The 14,806-nt window shown below is 34.6% G+C and overlaps 1 protein-coding gene and 1 pseudogene across 1 annotated transcript; one reads left to right on the top strand and one right to left on the bottom strand.

Moving 5' to 3' along the window:
• On the top strand, nucleotides 563–5,600 carry LOC109227621 (annotated as a pseudogene).
• LOC109228169 (beta-amyrin 11-oxidase-like) lies at nucleotides 5,994–11,245 on the bottom strand. The gene is made up of 8 exons (XM_019393346.1): nucleotides 11,003–11,245; nucleotides 10,298–10,766; nucleotides 8,011–8,283; nucleotides 7,851–7,940; nucleotides 7,121–7,199; nucleotides 6,916–7,022; nucleotides 6,273–6,394; nucleotides 5,994–6,161 (listed from the first exon to the last, which is right to left on the bottom strand). The coding sequence occupies exons 1-8, from the start codon at nucleotides 11,227–11,229 to the stop codon at nucleotides 6,083–6,085; spliced, it is 1,446 nt and encodes a 481-aa protein (XP_019248891.1). The 5' UTR covers nucleotides 11,230–11,245; the 3' UTR covers nucleotides 5,994–6,082.

A 14,806-nucleotide genomic window follows, 5' to 3' on the forward strand; every position in this document is an offset into this window, starting at 1 on the left:
ATGTATATATATATATATATATATATATATATATATATATTAAGTAAATTCAATTGTAGGGCAACTTAATTAGAAGAAACAACAGAAGTCAAAAGCCCTTTAAGCAATGAAGCAATACGGCTGCTGGCCCTAAGTTGCTTAAGACTCATACCATTACTTTTATAAAAGAAAGAACACTTTCCTCTATTGTTTTCGGATTAGAAAAAAAAACCTTAGATAAGAAGCAAAAGTCTTTTACAGATTTCAATCATGATTTTGAAAGCAATTCAAAATCCCGTTAACATACTTATACGCACATCATAATATAATCATTCATTGACGAAGATTATTAGTCCAAGTAATCCAGGCTCTGATATCACATGTAAGCATAAATTATCTATTTTACCAGGATCTTGAACATGATAATCTTACAAGCAATCGTCATAGAAAACATACCTGAAGCGGAATCCATTATCTTGAAGCGGAAGCGTTAATCGGTAAATTGGTTTCTCGCTCCTTGCCCTAGCTTTCGTTACCGCCGCCTTTAGTGATGGAAGAAAGAAAATAAAGTACGGTAACCCTAATGGGTGGGGAATTAGAGGTTCTTACTTAATCTGGTACGTCCATCAAGTAACCAATCGGACGGATGAGATTTGATAATTAATTAAATATTAATTATGGGCCTTAACCTATTGGGCCACATACATGTAGGAAAAATAACTTACATCCGCCCCTGGCGAAAAGGAAGCAGCTAGACAAAAACTCTATAGAAACTTTGTATACTTGGCAGTTCCTCTTTTATTTTTCGCATTGTTATGGTAGACAAGTTAGAAATTACTTTTGCCAGAAAAAACCCGGATATTATTAGGCTAGACAGGTAAATACTACTATGGATTTCTAGTTTTTTGAGTCATCATTTGTATTTACAGTGCCCAATAAAGGAACACGAATTGCGTTCTCTTACTTGATGATTAAGAGGGTATTTTTCTGAGTTTATTGACAAGCTAATAAGCATTTTTTACTTTATTTACGTGTTTGGTAAAGATCAAAACTGTTTATAAATTAAGTGCTTATAAGTCAAAAACAATTAAAATTGGCCAGCTCATAAGCACTTCACTATTTTGTCTCTAAATATCTTTTGTAATAACCCCCCCCCCCCCCCCCTATTTCTTCTTTATTCTATTTCCGTTGTTCTTCCTTTTCCTTGTAAAGGTACTTCTTAATTATATTTTCTATAAATAGGTATAAGGATACTTTATTTATTTTAACAGAAAAAATGTTGAATATTTCTTTTTTTCCAAACGCATCAACGGTTTATTATTAGTTTTCGCCCTTCTATTTAAACACATAACTGATTTCAATAAGTTCAACCAAACGGGCTCTTGAAAACAAGGATGAAATTAGTAAACAAAAGTTGGTGCACGACAAGATTGGGAATTTTAGCAGCAATATTGAAATTTGCGGGGTGCCATTAAAAATAACAGTCTTTACACGAACTTACTACTATTACACACCTTTCATTTTTTTTTTCCTATATTAATTCCCAGTTTTGACAGTTATGTTTTCATTTTCTTCCTAGGTGTTTTTTACTTAAAATAGCTAAAACAATAATTCTTCCTACTCGTCTTTAGGTCTAAGCTGTTCTCAAGAAGTATGACATTCTGTTCGTTGTGGATGAGGTTATATGTGGATTTGGAAGGCTCGGACAATATTGTTTGGATGATAAGTACAACATTAAACCTGATCTTGTCTCTTTAGCAAAGGTAGATTAAATAACTATGTTCAATGTATGCAAATTACAACTTGGATTTAATTTATATACATTGATATTTTAATATTTTTTTTACAATCAGTTTATTTTAACTTGCTATAGCAGGTTATCTAATGCAGTATTTAAGCTACCATATTAGAGTTACCATAGACATTTAGCTGTTATCGTAGGTCATCTTCAGTGGTGGATCAGCTAGGTTGAAGAAGGCCCGTTGTTGAAATATTATACTGTACAAATAGGATAAAATTAAAGTCTTTTGGTTATATATAAGCTGTTGAATCCTCTCGACATAAGAGAAAATTCTAGTGAAGTGAAAAGAGGGTTAAAGAATTGCTACTTTTGATCAATCGTCGTATAAATTTCTGATTCCGCCACTTATAATCTTTTATTGCTAAACTGAATGTGTCTCTGTTTAAATGTGCTTTCAGGCACTTTCTTCTAGATATGTGCCAGTTGGTGCTGTCCTTATAAGCCCTAAAATTTCTGATGTCATATATTCTCAAAGCAATAAAATTGGTGAGCATAGATAATATCAGTTTGATAAGATATAAAATCCTCTTCCTTTTGTTAACCAAATTGTTCATAACCCTTTTTTTCACGGATTTACTTATTCGGGGCACCCTCTCGCCTATGCGGTTGGAAGCACTGAAAATTTACAAGTATGCAATCTTTTTCCTGACAAAAAATATGTTTTTTTTGCTTGAAAATAAAATTTCCCCATCTAATTTAGTAAATACTGATTGTTGTCGGTGATATGACTGAGTGGCCCTTATACACTAAATCACTAATAAATGGGCATTTGGCTCGATAATAAGCAATTAAGTTACGTATGCACTGTCAGTGTAAAGATTTATTAAGATAAATTTTAACATGCGATAGCAAGTTAGCTACCGTTTTTACTATATTACCAATTAAAGCTTATCAAGATATTTACCCATCATTAGTTTATAAATGATCTGAATTTGTAAAAAAAATTTACGCCATCTTTCTTTCTTTCTTTCTTTCTTTCTTCTTCTTCTTCTTACAATCTCTCTACCTTCACTGAGTAGGGATGAGATTTGCGTACACACTAACCTTCCCATACCCCACATGTGAGAATATACTGGTTATGTTATTGTTGTACTTGTTGTTAAAGCACTGAAAAAATTCAAAATTATTTTTCAGGGAAAGAAATATTGTTGAGCTAGTGAACAAAATATCACCAAAGTTCCAAGAAGGTCTGAAAGCATTTTCTGACAGTCTCATAATTGGGGAGGTAATAGTAATTATCATGATAGAAGTAGCTAATTAAAACGTCTTCATTACCTATTAATTGTTTATTTTATTCAAATATCTTTATTTTTTTTCAGATAAGGGGAACTGGTTTGGTTCTTTCTGCGGAGTTTGTAGATAACAAATATCCTGATGATCCCTTTCCTCCTGAATGGGGTATGCTTTTTAATCTTTGTCTTATCTTAGATTTATTAAGGTATTTGAAAGGTACTGTAGATTTGAAGCTGTGCTTTGGCAATGGCAAGCCTAAACTTGTTTGTTACACAGACTCTGATTTAAGAGGCAATCTTGATAATTCAAGATCGACTTCCGGTTATTTGATCACTTTTGCAGGGGGAGCTGTTTCTTGGCAATCTAGACTACAGAAGTGCATAGCTCTATCCACCACAGAAGCCGAATATATTGCTATCACAGAAGGTGCCAAAGAACTATTATGGATGAAGGAGTTTATTAATGATCTTGGCTTTGAGCAGCCAAGGTACATCTTATTTTGTGATAATCAGAGTGCTATCTGTCTCACCAAGCACTCCACTTTTCATTCTAAGCCCAAACATATGAAAGTATCATTGGATAAGAATGGCCGTGGAAGAGAAATTATTTGAGGTTGAGAAGATACACACTGATGAAAATCCTTCGGGTATGCTGACAAAGGCGGTGCCTGCAGATAAACATGAATTTTGCAGAAAATTGGCAGGCATGAAGCCTGTCAATAGTTCCTCTACTTGAAGACACATTTGGCCCCTTGGCTGGAGGGGGAGTTTGTTGGGCTCATGCCCATGTTGTCCAGCCAAAGGCCCAATGGCCTAATCCTATTCTCTATTGGTTTCCATTCCTATTCCGAATTGGATTCAGTGTTTATTCCTATTTTGAGTGGGTTTTGGTTTTAAGAGAAAGCACCACTCGTGATCTATAAATAGGACAACTTTGGAGAATTATTCTATGCTCATTGATACAAGTCTTTGAAAGACTTAAGCACATAAGAGTGGTTTAGAGAGAGCTTTCATCAAGAGAGAAGAGAGAAGGAAAGTATTTGTTTTGCTGCAGACTTTTATTCCGACCTTCCAACTTCAAATCACGTTTACCGATTCGTTAACCGTTGGATCGGGCTGAAATTTCGGCTGAGTGTTCGTAACATCTTGGTCTTGGATTTGAATGGTGGAGATCGGAGTTGGAGGCTCGTAGCATCTGATTGTGAGCCTCGAACAGCCGCTTCATTTTTGTAGATTATACTCTTTCTTCAATTGATTAGTTGTTGCTCTTGTTGCTATTGTTGCTACGTGTTTGGCCCTTGTTGTGTAGCTAATTTGGATAACTTTTGTAACCCTCTTATTGTTATAGTGGAGCTTTTTGGATCTTTGTGATCCCGTGATTTTTACCTTCGATTTGAAGGGTTTTCCACGTTAAAATTTGGTGTTCTTTATCTTCTTTATTTTCGGGTTTGCCTCTTACTCAACATAACAAGATTAAGTTAAACTCTAAGATCAATTTGAAAAATTGTTCATTATTTTCTCAGGTGTTGGTACATATTTTGTAGCACAATGTCAGAAGTTCGGGGTGTTGGTAAGTTGTGTTGGCGATTACATAAATATGGCTCCTCCATTTACTCTGACTCTTGAAGAACTTGATGAGGTATGTTCCTGAGAAATGTTTGGCACTATCAATTTACATTTGTTAGAAATATTTAAATATGTTTGTTTGATAGACAAGTTAGGAACTTCTTTTGTAAGAACAACTACATATCGAACTAGATTACATCTAGACTCTTCAAATGTACTAGGTCACATTGTACTATATCCCACCATGTATTTTGTTATGATGCATATCAGTCGTAAGGAAGGAGAGCCTTGGAGCAACGATTTAGTTGTCTCCGTATGACCTATAGGTCACGGGTTCAAGTCGTGGAATGATTGTTGATGTTTGCATCAGGGTAGGCTGACTACATCACACCCCTTGGGGTGGGGCCTTCCTCGGACCCTGCGTGAATGTGGGATGCTTTGTGCACCGGGTTGCCCCTTTTTATCACATTTATATGCATTACAAATTAATAAGTTTTCATGGTGATTCTTCATAGCGACTCCTTTAATAGTCACAAAAGTAAGGATTTGGTGGCGAATAATAGTAGTTGCCATGAATAAGTTTATCAATTGGAATACTCTCAACACTCTTCTTTTTCAAATTATGCGCAAATCTTAATTAGTCGCCACTAAAGGTCTCATTTCTTGTAGTTTATTAAGTGTCGTTTTCCTTGGACTTTAAGTTTCTATTACTGCAGATGCTTTCTTGATTTTGATTATTCAGCCATTGATGCTTGTATCATGGTAGCCTGCCTACCAACTACCAACACCTTGGGGTGCGGCCCTTCCTCGAATCCTACGTTAACGCGAGAGATGTTTCGTGCATGGGATGTCCTGTTATTTCTCTCAGATTACGAACCGTTTCGTGCAAAACTGAAAAAATATTAAAACTGTTCTCGTTTTTGCAGCTGATAAGCGTATATGGGAAAGCATTGAAGGAAACTGAAAAGAGAGTGGAAGAACTCAAGGCCCAGAGGAAGGAAAAGCTGATGGCCAATGCTTGAAGACAACAAAATAAATAACGGAGGAATAAAATTCAAGTCCAATCAATCTAACTCTGTTAGATACTACTATATGTATATTTTAAATTAATAAATGTATCCCAAGACTAGCTGGCTTAACTGAGGCGATACACGTTACTCTCCCCATGTTCTACTTGTGGAAATATACTGGATATGTTGTTATTATCCCAAACCTAATTGGGATCCGCTATATGAATCCTCTGTATTTATTTAGATTAGTTTCTCTGGTTGTCAATCTATATAAACTAGTATTCTTTATCTGTATATTTAAGCCAAAAGGTTCATATTTTCAAGTTGCTCTCCACTTTCCTCAAATTTTCAAGCATTTTGAGTAAGACATACTCATTTTAAATCATGCACCACTTGAGTTATAGATTGAAATTTGAATATGTCGGTAAATTTATTTAAGATATAAACTTATTGTTCGAGATGATTACAATATGAAAAATAATGCGATTATTTCACTAGGCTGAGAGCTTCTTGAATCTCACAAGACAATTTTCAGGAGGATCAGTTTTGATATCTGGATTAAGCTGCTCAAGCCTGCATAATAACAATTAAATTGAAATATGATTTAATCAGTAATTGATATTTTCTTTTTGTTTCATATAATAAGTAGTGAAATTCAGATGATTAGTAAAGAGTTGCTATTACCTGTAGTAAAGAAGAAAATAATGAAGAATTACTGAAATCTCAAGCCTGGCCAAATTGGATCCTGGGCACATTCTGGGGCCTATTGAAAAAGGAAGAAAGCAGCCTGGCTTGGTTTCAAGATCCTGCAATTAAAATTTTTTAATCACTAATTAATGTGCAATAATTAAATGGATATTAGCTAAGTGAAGAAAATTTCATGGTCCTACTCTCTAGGGCTTTGGTCTAGTGGTAAGAGCGCAACTTGTGATGTGTGAGTTAGATGCATGTGGGTTTCAAGCCTTGCCGAAAACCAAAAAAGGTACAGCCTGGTGCACTAAGCTCCCGCTATGCGTCGGGTCCGGGGAAGGGCTAGACCACAAGGGTCTATTGTAGGCAGCCTTGCCTTGCATTTCTCAAGAGGCTGTTTCCACGGCTCAAACCTGTGACCTCCTGGTCGCATGGCAGCAACTTTACCAGTTATGCCAAGGCTCCCCTTCCTACCGAAAACCAGAAATCTGTTATTTAACTCGAGACGAGTAGAGCCGTAAAGGGTGAACCCATTATTTACCGAGTTGCGATCCAAGTACTTATAGCCCTCGAGAATTTCTCGGTTATTAAAAAAAAGTGAAAGAAAATTTCATGAACACAAGGGCATGTCACTTACATCCCATCTTGAAGGATTAAATTCCTCAGGTTTGACATAAATATCAGGATCCATATGAATATTCCATATCAATGCAACAAATTTCCACCCCTTAGGTATAGTGTACCCTGCACATACAGTAGATAAAGAAATGAATCATTGGATTTAAGTATGAAATTATATAAAAAGGATAAATATTTAGAAGAAGTCAAGGATGAACACTAACCATTTATGTTATAAGGTGTATTTGTGTCTTTAAGGAATATTGTCTTGATGCTAGCAATACGCAGTGTTTCATTAATTACCTTTCCATAATTGAAAAAGATATAACACAAAATAACATGTTAGTCCAAATGAAATAGTGAAGAAAAAAAGAAATTGTAACTCCAGTATTTTTCTTAGTTCATTCTGAAAAGAATGACAATATCTAAATACAGAAACCATCTTGTTAAAATTTTTAATTTGTCCTTATGACAAGATTTTATAGCAATGCAAATATTATGACATATGGTCTATCAAAAACAACCTCTCTACCGCGAAGGTAGAGGTAAGGTCTGCGTACATTCTACCATCCCCAGACCCCATTTGTGGGATTTTCACTAGGTTTTTTGTTGTTGTTGTTGTTGTTTTAAAAATATTATGACATGTTTAAGACAACCATAAATTTCTAAAGTCTTTTTTTTCTTTCTTAAATTATGTATCAGGTCACACTAAAGGGCATCCGGTGCACGAAGCTCCTGATGTGCGGGTCTGGGCAACAGCCGGACCACAAAGGTCTGTTGTATGCAGCCTTACCCTGCATTTTTGCAAGAGGTTGTTTTCACGGCTCAAATCCATAATCTCCTGATCACATAGCAAAACTTCATCGGTTACGCCAGGGCTCCTGGATGGAGTAATTGTTTTACATAGTGAATTGTATGCTCCATTAATCCTAGTAAAGAAGACTTAGATCTTACCTTACTAAGATACTTCATTTGTCTAATCTCATCAAAATTAAGGCCAACATTTGAAGATGGTCTTCTCTTGACTATATCCTCTTGTTCCTCCTATAAATACAAAATTTTTAACTTCATACCCAATCAAACACAGTCAAATAAAAGTTATGATCATACTTACTTTTGCTTTATGCAAGAACTCAGGATGTTTTTCCAAATGCATAATTGCCTTTGTTGCCATTAGAGCAACAGGATCATAACCACCAAATGAAGCAAAAATTAGCATGTTAATGATCTTCTCATCACTTAATCCTTTTCCTTCATTATCATCATCATCTTGAGTGTCTAACATCATATCAATTATGTTGGACTTTAGCATTGCTTTATCCTTTGCAATCATGGCTTTTCTTTCTTCTAATATTTGTTGAAATATCTTAACAAGTTCTCTTCGAGCCTGAAACAATAAAATTAGGTTTTAGGAATATAACTCAAATTAAGCAAAGGTTTGAAATCTAAAATTCTTACTTTCAGAATTTTTATGTGTAAAAATAAAGATCTTTTGAGTTATTTAACGTAAAACTAAAAGAATTTTTTTAATGGGCCACGGAACCACTTGATCGTAAGACGGGGTGATTTTTAAAAATAGCCAGATTTACAATTGGTCGTTCAAAAATAGCCCAATTTCAAAAGTAATCGAAATTTAGCCACTTTTTATGTAAAGATAAATCTGAGCGAAAACACTGTTCAAAACCCAAAAAATACTCCAGTATATTATGCTGGAGTTCCAGCATAAGTATACTTGAACTCTAGCATATTATACTGGAGTTCCAGGATAGTATGCTGGAACTCTAGCATATTATGATGGAGTTCCAGCATAAATACACTAGAACTCCAGCATAATATACTAGAGTTCCAGCAAGTATAATGGTCCAGTACAATATACTGGAGTTTGGAGCACCAGTGCTCCAGTCTCCAGTATATTATACTGGAGCCAGCAAAGTATACCGGTCCAGCATAATATGCTGGAGTTCATACACAAGTGCACAAAACTCCAGTATATTATGCTGGACCGGTCTCTATTGCAGCAAAACGGTGGCTATTTTTCATTGACTTGGTAAACGCTGGCTATTTTTGATTGACCAATCCGAAAACTGGCTATACCGTGAAATTTTGGCCCTAAGACGAGATAGTCCCACAATTTTACAGTCAAAATAGCACGGTATAGCCAGTTTTCGGACTGATCATTCAAAAATAGCCAGCGTTTACCACGTCAATGAAAAATAGCCACTATTTTGCTGCAGCAGAGACCGGTCCAGCATAATATACTGGAGTTCGGTGCACCTTTGTATGAACTCCAGCATATTATGCTGGACCGGTATACTTTGCTGGCTCCAGTATAATATACTGGAGACTGGAGCACCGGTGCTCCAAACTCCAGTATATTATGCTGGACCGGTATACTTGCTGGAACTCCAGTATATTATGTTGGAGTTCTAGTGTACTTATGCTGGAACTCCATCATATTATGCTGGAGTTCCAGCATACTTATCTTGGAACTCCAGTATAATATGCTGGAGTTCAAGTATACTTATGCTGGAACTCCAGTATAATATACTGGCGTATTTTTTCGGGTTTTGAATAGTGTTTTCGCTCAAATTTTTCTTTACATGAAAAGTGGCTAAATTTCGATTACTTTTGAAACTGGGCTATTTTTGAACGACCAGCTGTAAATCTGGCTAATTTTAAATTTCTCTCAATTTTACATGAAATATAGGAGTGTACAAACCGAACCGGAAAATCGCACCAAACTAAAAAGTCAAATCAAACCTATTTAAAAACCCGATAAGGTTTGGTATTGAGTAAAAATATCCGAACCAAACCGATATATATAAATAAATAATTTTTACATATACTTTTAGGACTTTTGATAGAATTTTCTTTAAAAAATATCTAGAAATATTTGCGATTCTCTTATGGGATGTAATATTTAGTTAAATATGAAGTACTCTATTTTTATTTAACTTTAAATGGGTCGTGTGATCACTTTTTTTATCAAGTGTTAGTGAAATACGTAAATCTCTTTGTTCTTTCATAGTCATATGTCAATATCTATTAAATTCTTATATCTTTTTCGAATATAAAGTGATATTTTGAAAATTTAAGATTAAATAGAACATATCATTATATAAGTATCATATTAATTTTTATGTTTAATTATTAAATTCATTAACTTTGAAAGTGTACATCAACAAAACATTATTGTCGGACGACTAAAAAATAACTATCATATGTTACTACGAAAATTCTCCCATGAGAATATTAATAGGTCATATGTTTGTCAATTTTTTCAATTTTTACTAAATATATTTTACTTATAAAAAATATAACAAAGTAAAATCGAAATAATATTTGTGTAACAAAAATTGTCCGTAAAAACCCGAAAAATCGCACAATTCAACATATCTTACCTTGATTGCCTTATTGTAAGCAAATCCAGGGATATTAATGGGCAAGCTGTGAGCACCACTCATTAGCAAATTATTCTCCTTGAACACAGCATGAAACAATTCTTTAGCAACCTCACCACCTATAAGAATTCTCATAAAAACCTCAAATGTAGGTTTTCTCATCTCAGTGAGGAACTCAAAGGGTTCTTCCGTAGCAGCGTATTTCTCGAACGTAGTTTTTACAATATCATTTATACAATCAAAATAGTCGGATAATAATCCGTGACTCTTTATCGGAGCTATTGATCGACGAATTCGCTTGTCTTCTTCGATTGAATTTGTTACTCCAGCTAGCTTTGATATATATTCAGGCATACCTCTGTCAATATTTTCTTCATCCATCAAGATTTTCCTAATTGTTTCTGGCTTTGTAAGGATAATGCTTGGCTTTCCAAATATGTGTGCCTTGTACATCCCTCCTGGCCCAAACCTTTAAAAAATATTTTTAAGGCAATTAAACAACCAAATTCACAACAACAGAAAAACAAATAATCATGAATTGATCGGAGTGAGTTAGGTACAAATTAACATTTTCTGAAAAATATATATATATATTTTTTGAAAATAAGTCATTTTCTGGTAACCAACAACAACAACAAAAAAAAAAATCACTCATAAAATTTCACAAGTGGGATCTAGGTAGGGTAGTAAGTACGCAAATATTACCTAGTAAAAAAGTAGGATAGAAATGAGCCATTATCGCCAGCAAAACTGAAGAAAAAAAGAGTATTTCCAATAAATGGCCATCCCATTTCACCTGGAGGTATGATATATTTCTTTGAACTAAATTTGATTGAATAATACCATCCATTTGCTCTCTTTAGTACACTATAAAGAGTTAAAAACCCTACTGCCAAAACTGTGTGGAAGAAAGCTAAATTGTAGTACTCCATTTTTGGCTTTTTAGTCAACTAAGTGGAAAACTTTGTGACACTGATTGAATGAGTTGGTTTTAATATATGCTTGACTTATCTCTTTCTCGGCTAAGACCCTACTCGTGAAATTACACTGAATTTGTTATTATTATTGTTATCTCCGGACGAACTAGTTAACAAAAGAGTGTAGCGACACAAGTATGAATTTTTTTTGCTTTGGCATACATACTACATCAATATGATACTACCTACTGTCCACAATAAGTGACCAATTTGCTTTTGGCATGCCCATTAAGAAAATATTAAATTCTATACAAAAATACCTATGACTAAACTACCCTTAATTAAATATTTAATGTGAGGAGTAAGAAAACTTTTTAGGGATATGTACATGAGGATAATTTTGTAAAAGCAAATTAAATTTTTTCTTGATGATATAAATGGACACTTATTTTGGAAAATAAAATAAAATTGAGGGAGTACTGAACTTGGCTATGTTTATTTACTCCAAATTTAAACTGTCGGTTGTCTTAATTACACCTTGACTTGGCAATTCAGTACTCCCTTCGTTCCTTTAGTTGTTATGTTTTCCTTTTCGAAAATTAATTTGATGAATTTTCGAAGTTAAATTGAATCAATTTAATTCAATATTTTTAAAATTTAGACATTAAATTATATACAGAAATTATTACAAGTTATAATTTCTTTTATATTAATTAATATGATAATAAATATATTTTTAAGATATTGGTCAAAGTTCATATAGGTTAAATCTTGAACAATTAAATATGAGACGAGCGAGTACCTTTCACCCTTAAACGATGGCATTTAATTTGAAAAATTAAGGCACAAAAGATTCCACCAAATTTATTAATGTGGGAGTTTTAATGCACCTAGCTTTCTCCGTCCTCTTTTACAGATACGCTTTTGACATAATTGGCTTAACTATTGCTCTTATCGTATGATATTATTTGATTCTTGATATTTAAATTATATGAATTTTATTTAATAATTTAAAATATATTTTTATATTGATATGAGAAAAATTACAATAAACAGTACTTTGTATATAGTTTTAAAATATTTACATTTTAATTTTAAATTATTGAATTAATCTAATTCAATTTAATTTCGAAAGTAATTAAATTAACTTTTGAGAAGTGAAACTTATCACACAAATTGAGACCAATGGAGTAATAAATGACAAGCTATAACAAACAAAGGAGAAGATGCGGCCGAATGCATGGCTTGCTTGTTGTTGCATGCTGATAACTACAGAAAGAGGAAACTTGGCTTCTGAAAACTGAACATAAATGGTACGTGTAATAAACTTGCATGCATGCAACCACTAGTCAAAACTGCAACTACCTAATTATTTTTATATTGTAATAAACTCGTGAGATTACACTGAATTTGTTATTATTGTTTCGTCTCCTCCTCGAACGAACTAGTTAACAAAAGAGTGTAGCTACACAAGTATGAATTTTTTTTTTGCTTTGGCATACAAACTACATCAATATGATACTGAACTTGGCTCTGTTTATTTACTCCAAATTTAAACTGTCGGTTGTCTTTTATTACACCTTGGACTTGGCAATTCAGTACTCCCTTCGTTCCTTTTAGTTGTTATGTTTTCCTTTTCGCAAATTAATTTGATGAATTTTTGAAGTTAAATTGAATCAATTTAATTCAATATTTTTAAAATTTAGATATTAAATTTTATACAAAAATTACTGCAAGTTATAATTTCTTTTATATTAATTAATATGATAATAAATATATTTTTAAATATTGGTTAAAGTTCATATAGGTTAAATCTTAAACAATTAAATATGAGACGAGGGGAGTATCTTTGACTAGAGCCGTCAGAATGGGCTTAGCCCGTGAGGCCAGCCTAACCCAACCCGCTACTTGGATAGGATTGGACTAGGATTTTTTGAGCCCATTTAAAACTGAGGCTTATAAGCCTGGCCCAAGTCAGCCCGCTGGCCCTTGAGGCTTGACCGAGGCTGGGCCTGGACCGGCCCGTGAGATAAAATTTAATAAATTAATTAACTATTAAATATTTAATATTTGCCTTGGCGATGGATGTATTGTCGCGTCACATCCAAGGGAAGGTGCCTTGGTGCATGCTATTTGCCGATGATATAGTGTTGATTGACGAGACGCGTAGCGGAGTTAACGCGAGGTTGGAGGTTTGGAGACAGACCTTGGAGTCTAAAGGTTTCAAACTGAGTAGAACCAAGACAGAATACTTGGAGTGTAAGTTCAGTGACGAGACCCATGATACAGACGTAGAGGTTAAGCTTGATGCTCAAGTTATCCCCAAGAGAGTGAGTTTTAAGTATCTCGGGTCTATTATCCAGGGTAACAGGGAGATTGACGAAGATGTCGCGCATCGCATTGGAGCGGGATGGATGAAGTGGAGGCTCGCTTCCGGTGTTCTGTGTGATAGGAATGTGCCGCTAAAACTTAAGGGTTAGAGTGGTGGTTCGACCGGCTATGCTGTATGGGGCTGAGTGTTGGCCAGTCAAGAACTCCCACGTGCAGAAGATGAGAGCAGCAGAGATGAGGATGTTGAGATGGATGTGTGGGTGTACCAGGAGAGATAGGATTAGGAATGAAGATATCCGGGACAGAGTGGGAGTAGCCTCCGTGGAGGACAAGATGCGGGAGTCGGGGCTGAGATGGTTCGGACATGTTAAGAGAAGAAGCATTGATGCTCCGGTTAGGAGGTGTGAGAGGTTGGCCATGGAGAGTTTGAGAAGAGGTCGAGGTAGGCCTAAGAAGTATTGGCGAGAGGTGATTAGGCAGGACATGGCGCTGCTTCAGCTCACTGAGGACATGACCCTTGATAGGAGAGTGTGGAGGTCGAGGATTAAGGTAGAAGGTTAGTAGGTAGTTTATAGTTGTTCACCGATAGTCTTAGTAGTATGCATGTCCCTTCATATTCTTAGATTTTATTATGTTATGTGGTTTTGTTCGCCTCAGGTATTGTATTCCTTGTTGCTATTATCTGGTACCACTTATCCTTTATCTCTCCCTTTTTCTTTTATCTTCCATCTTTCTTCCTCCCTTGCTTTCCTCTTCTTCTTTTTGCCCTTCTTGAGCCGAGGGTCTATTGGAAACAGCCTCTCTACCTGCATTAGGTAGGGGTAAGGTCTGCGTACAGACTACCCTCCCCAGACCCCACTTGTTGGGATCAAACTGGGTTTGTTGTTGTTGTTGTTGTTGTTGTTAAAAAAGTAAAAACTAAAAAAAACTATTAACTATAATCCTCATTCCCCAACCCTAGATTTCTCATTTACCCTTTAATATCAACTAGAATTTAGATTTTTGACATGCATGTAATATGACAAAATTAAGTTTTCTTTTTGCTTAATTAATAACGAACTCGAAAAGTTTTAGTTGGCCAATAATAATTATTTTTCAAAATAAAATACTACTTTAAGTGGCCAATGATCAGTTTGAATTACTTTAATATACTATTAATATTTAAATTGCTCTTTAGTATAGAAAAAGATCAATTTTGAATACACCAAAAAAAAAAACAATTGACAACTAGCAAATTTCAGAAATTTTAAAAATTTTATGG

Source organism: Nicotiana attenuata, chromosome 6, assembly GCF_001879085.1.
Source record: "Nicotiana attenuata strain UT chromosome 6, NIATTr2, whole genome shotgun sequence".
NCBI lineage: Eukaryota > Viridiplantae > Streptophyta > Magnoliopsida > Solanales > Solanaceae > Nicotiana > Nicotiana attenuata.

What these genes read in the sequence shown, in the direction of transcription:
- LOC109228169 (XM_019393346.1), bottom strand. Translation starts at nt 11,229, where the DNA reads ATGGAGTACTACAATTTAGCTTTCTTCCACACAGTTTTGGCAGTAGGG. An exon ending in CTATCCTACTTTTTTACTAG is followed by an intron (nt 10,767 to 11,002) that starts GTAATATTTGCG and finishes TATTTTTTAAAG; the next exon opens with GTTTGGGCCAGGAGGGATGT. An exon ending in CTTACAATAAGGCAATCAAG is followed by an intron (nt 8,284 to 10,297) that starts GTAAGATATGTT and finishes TTATTGTTTCAG; the next exon opens with GCTCGAAGAGAACTTGTTAA.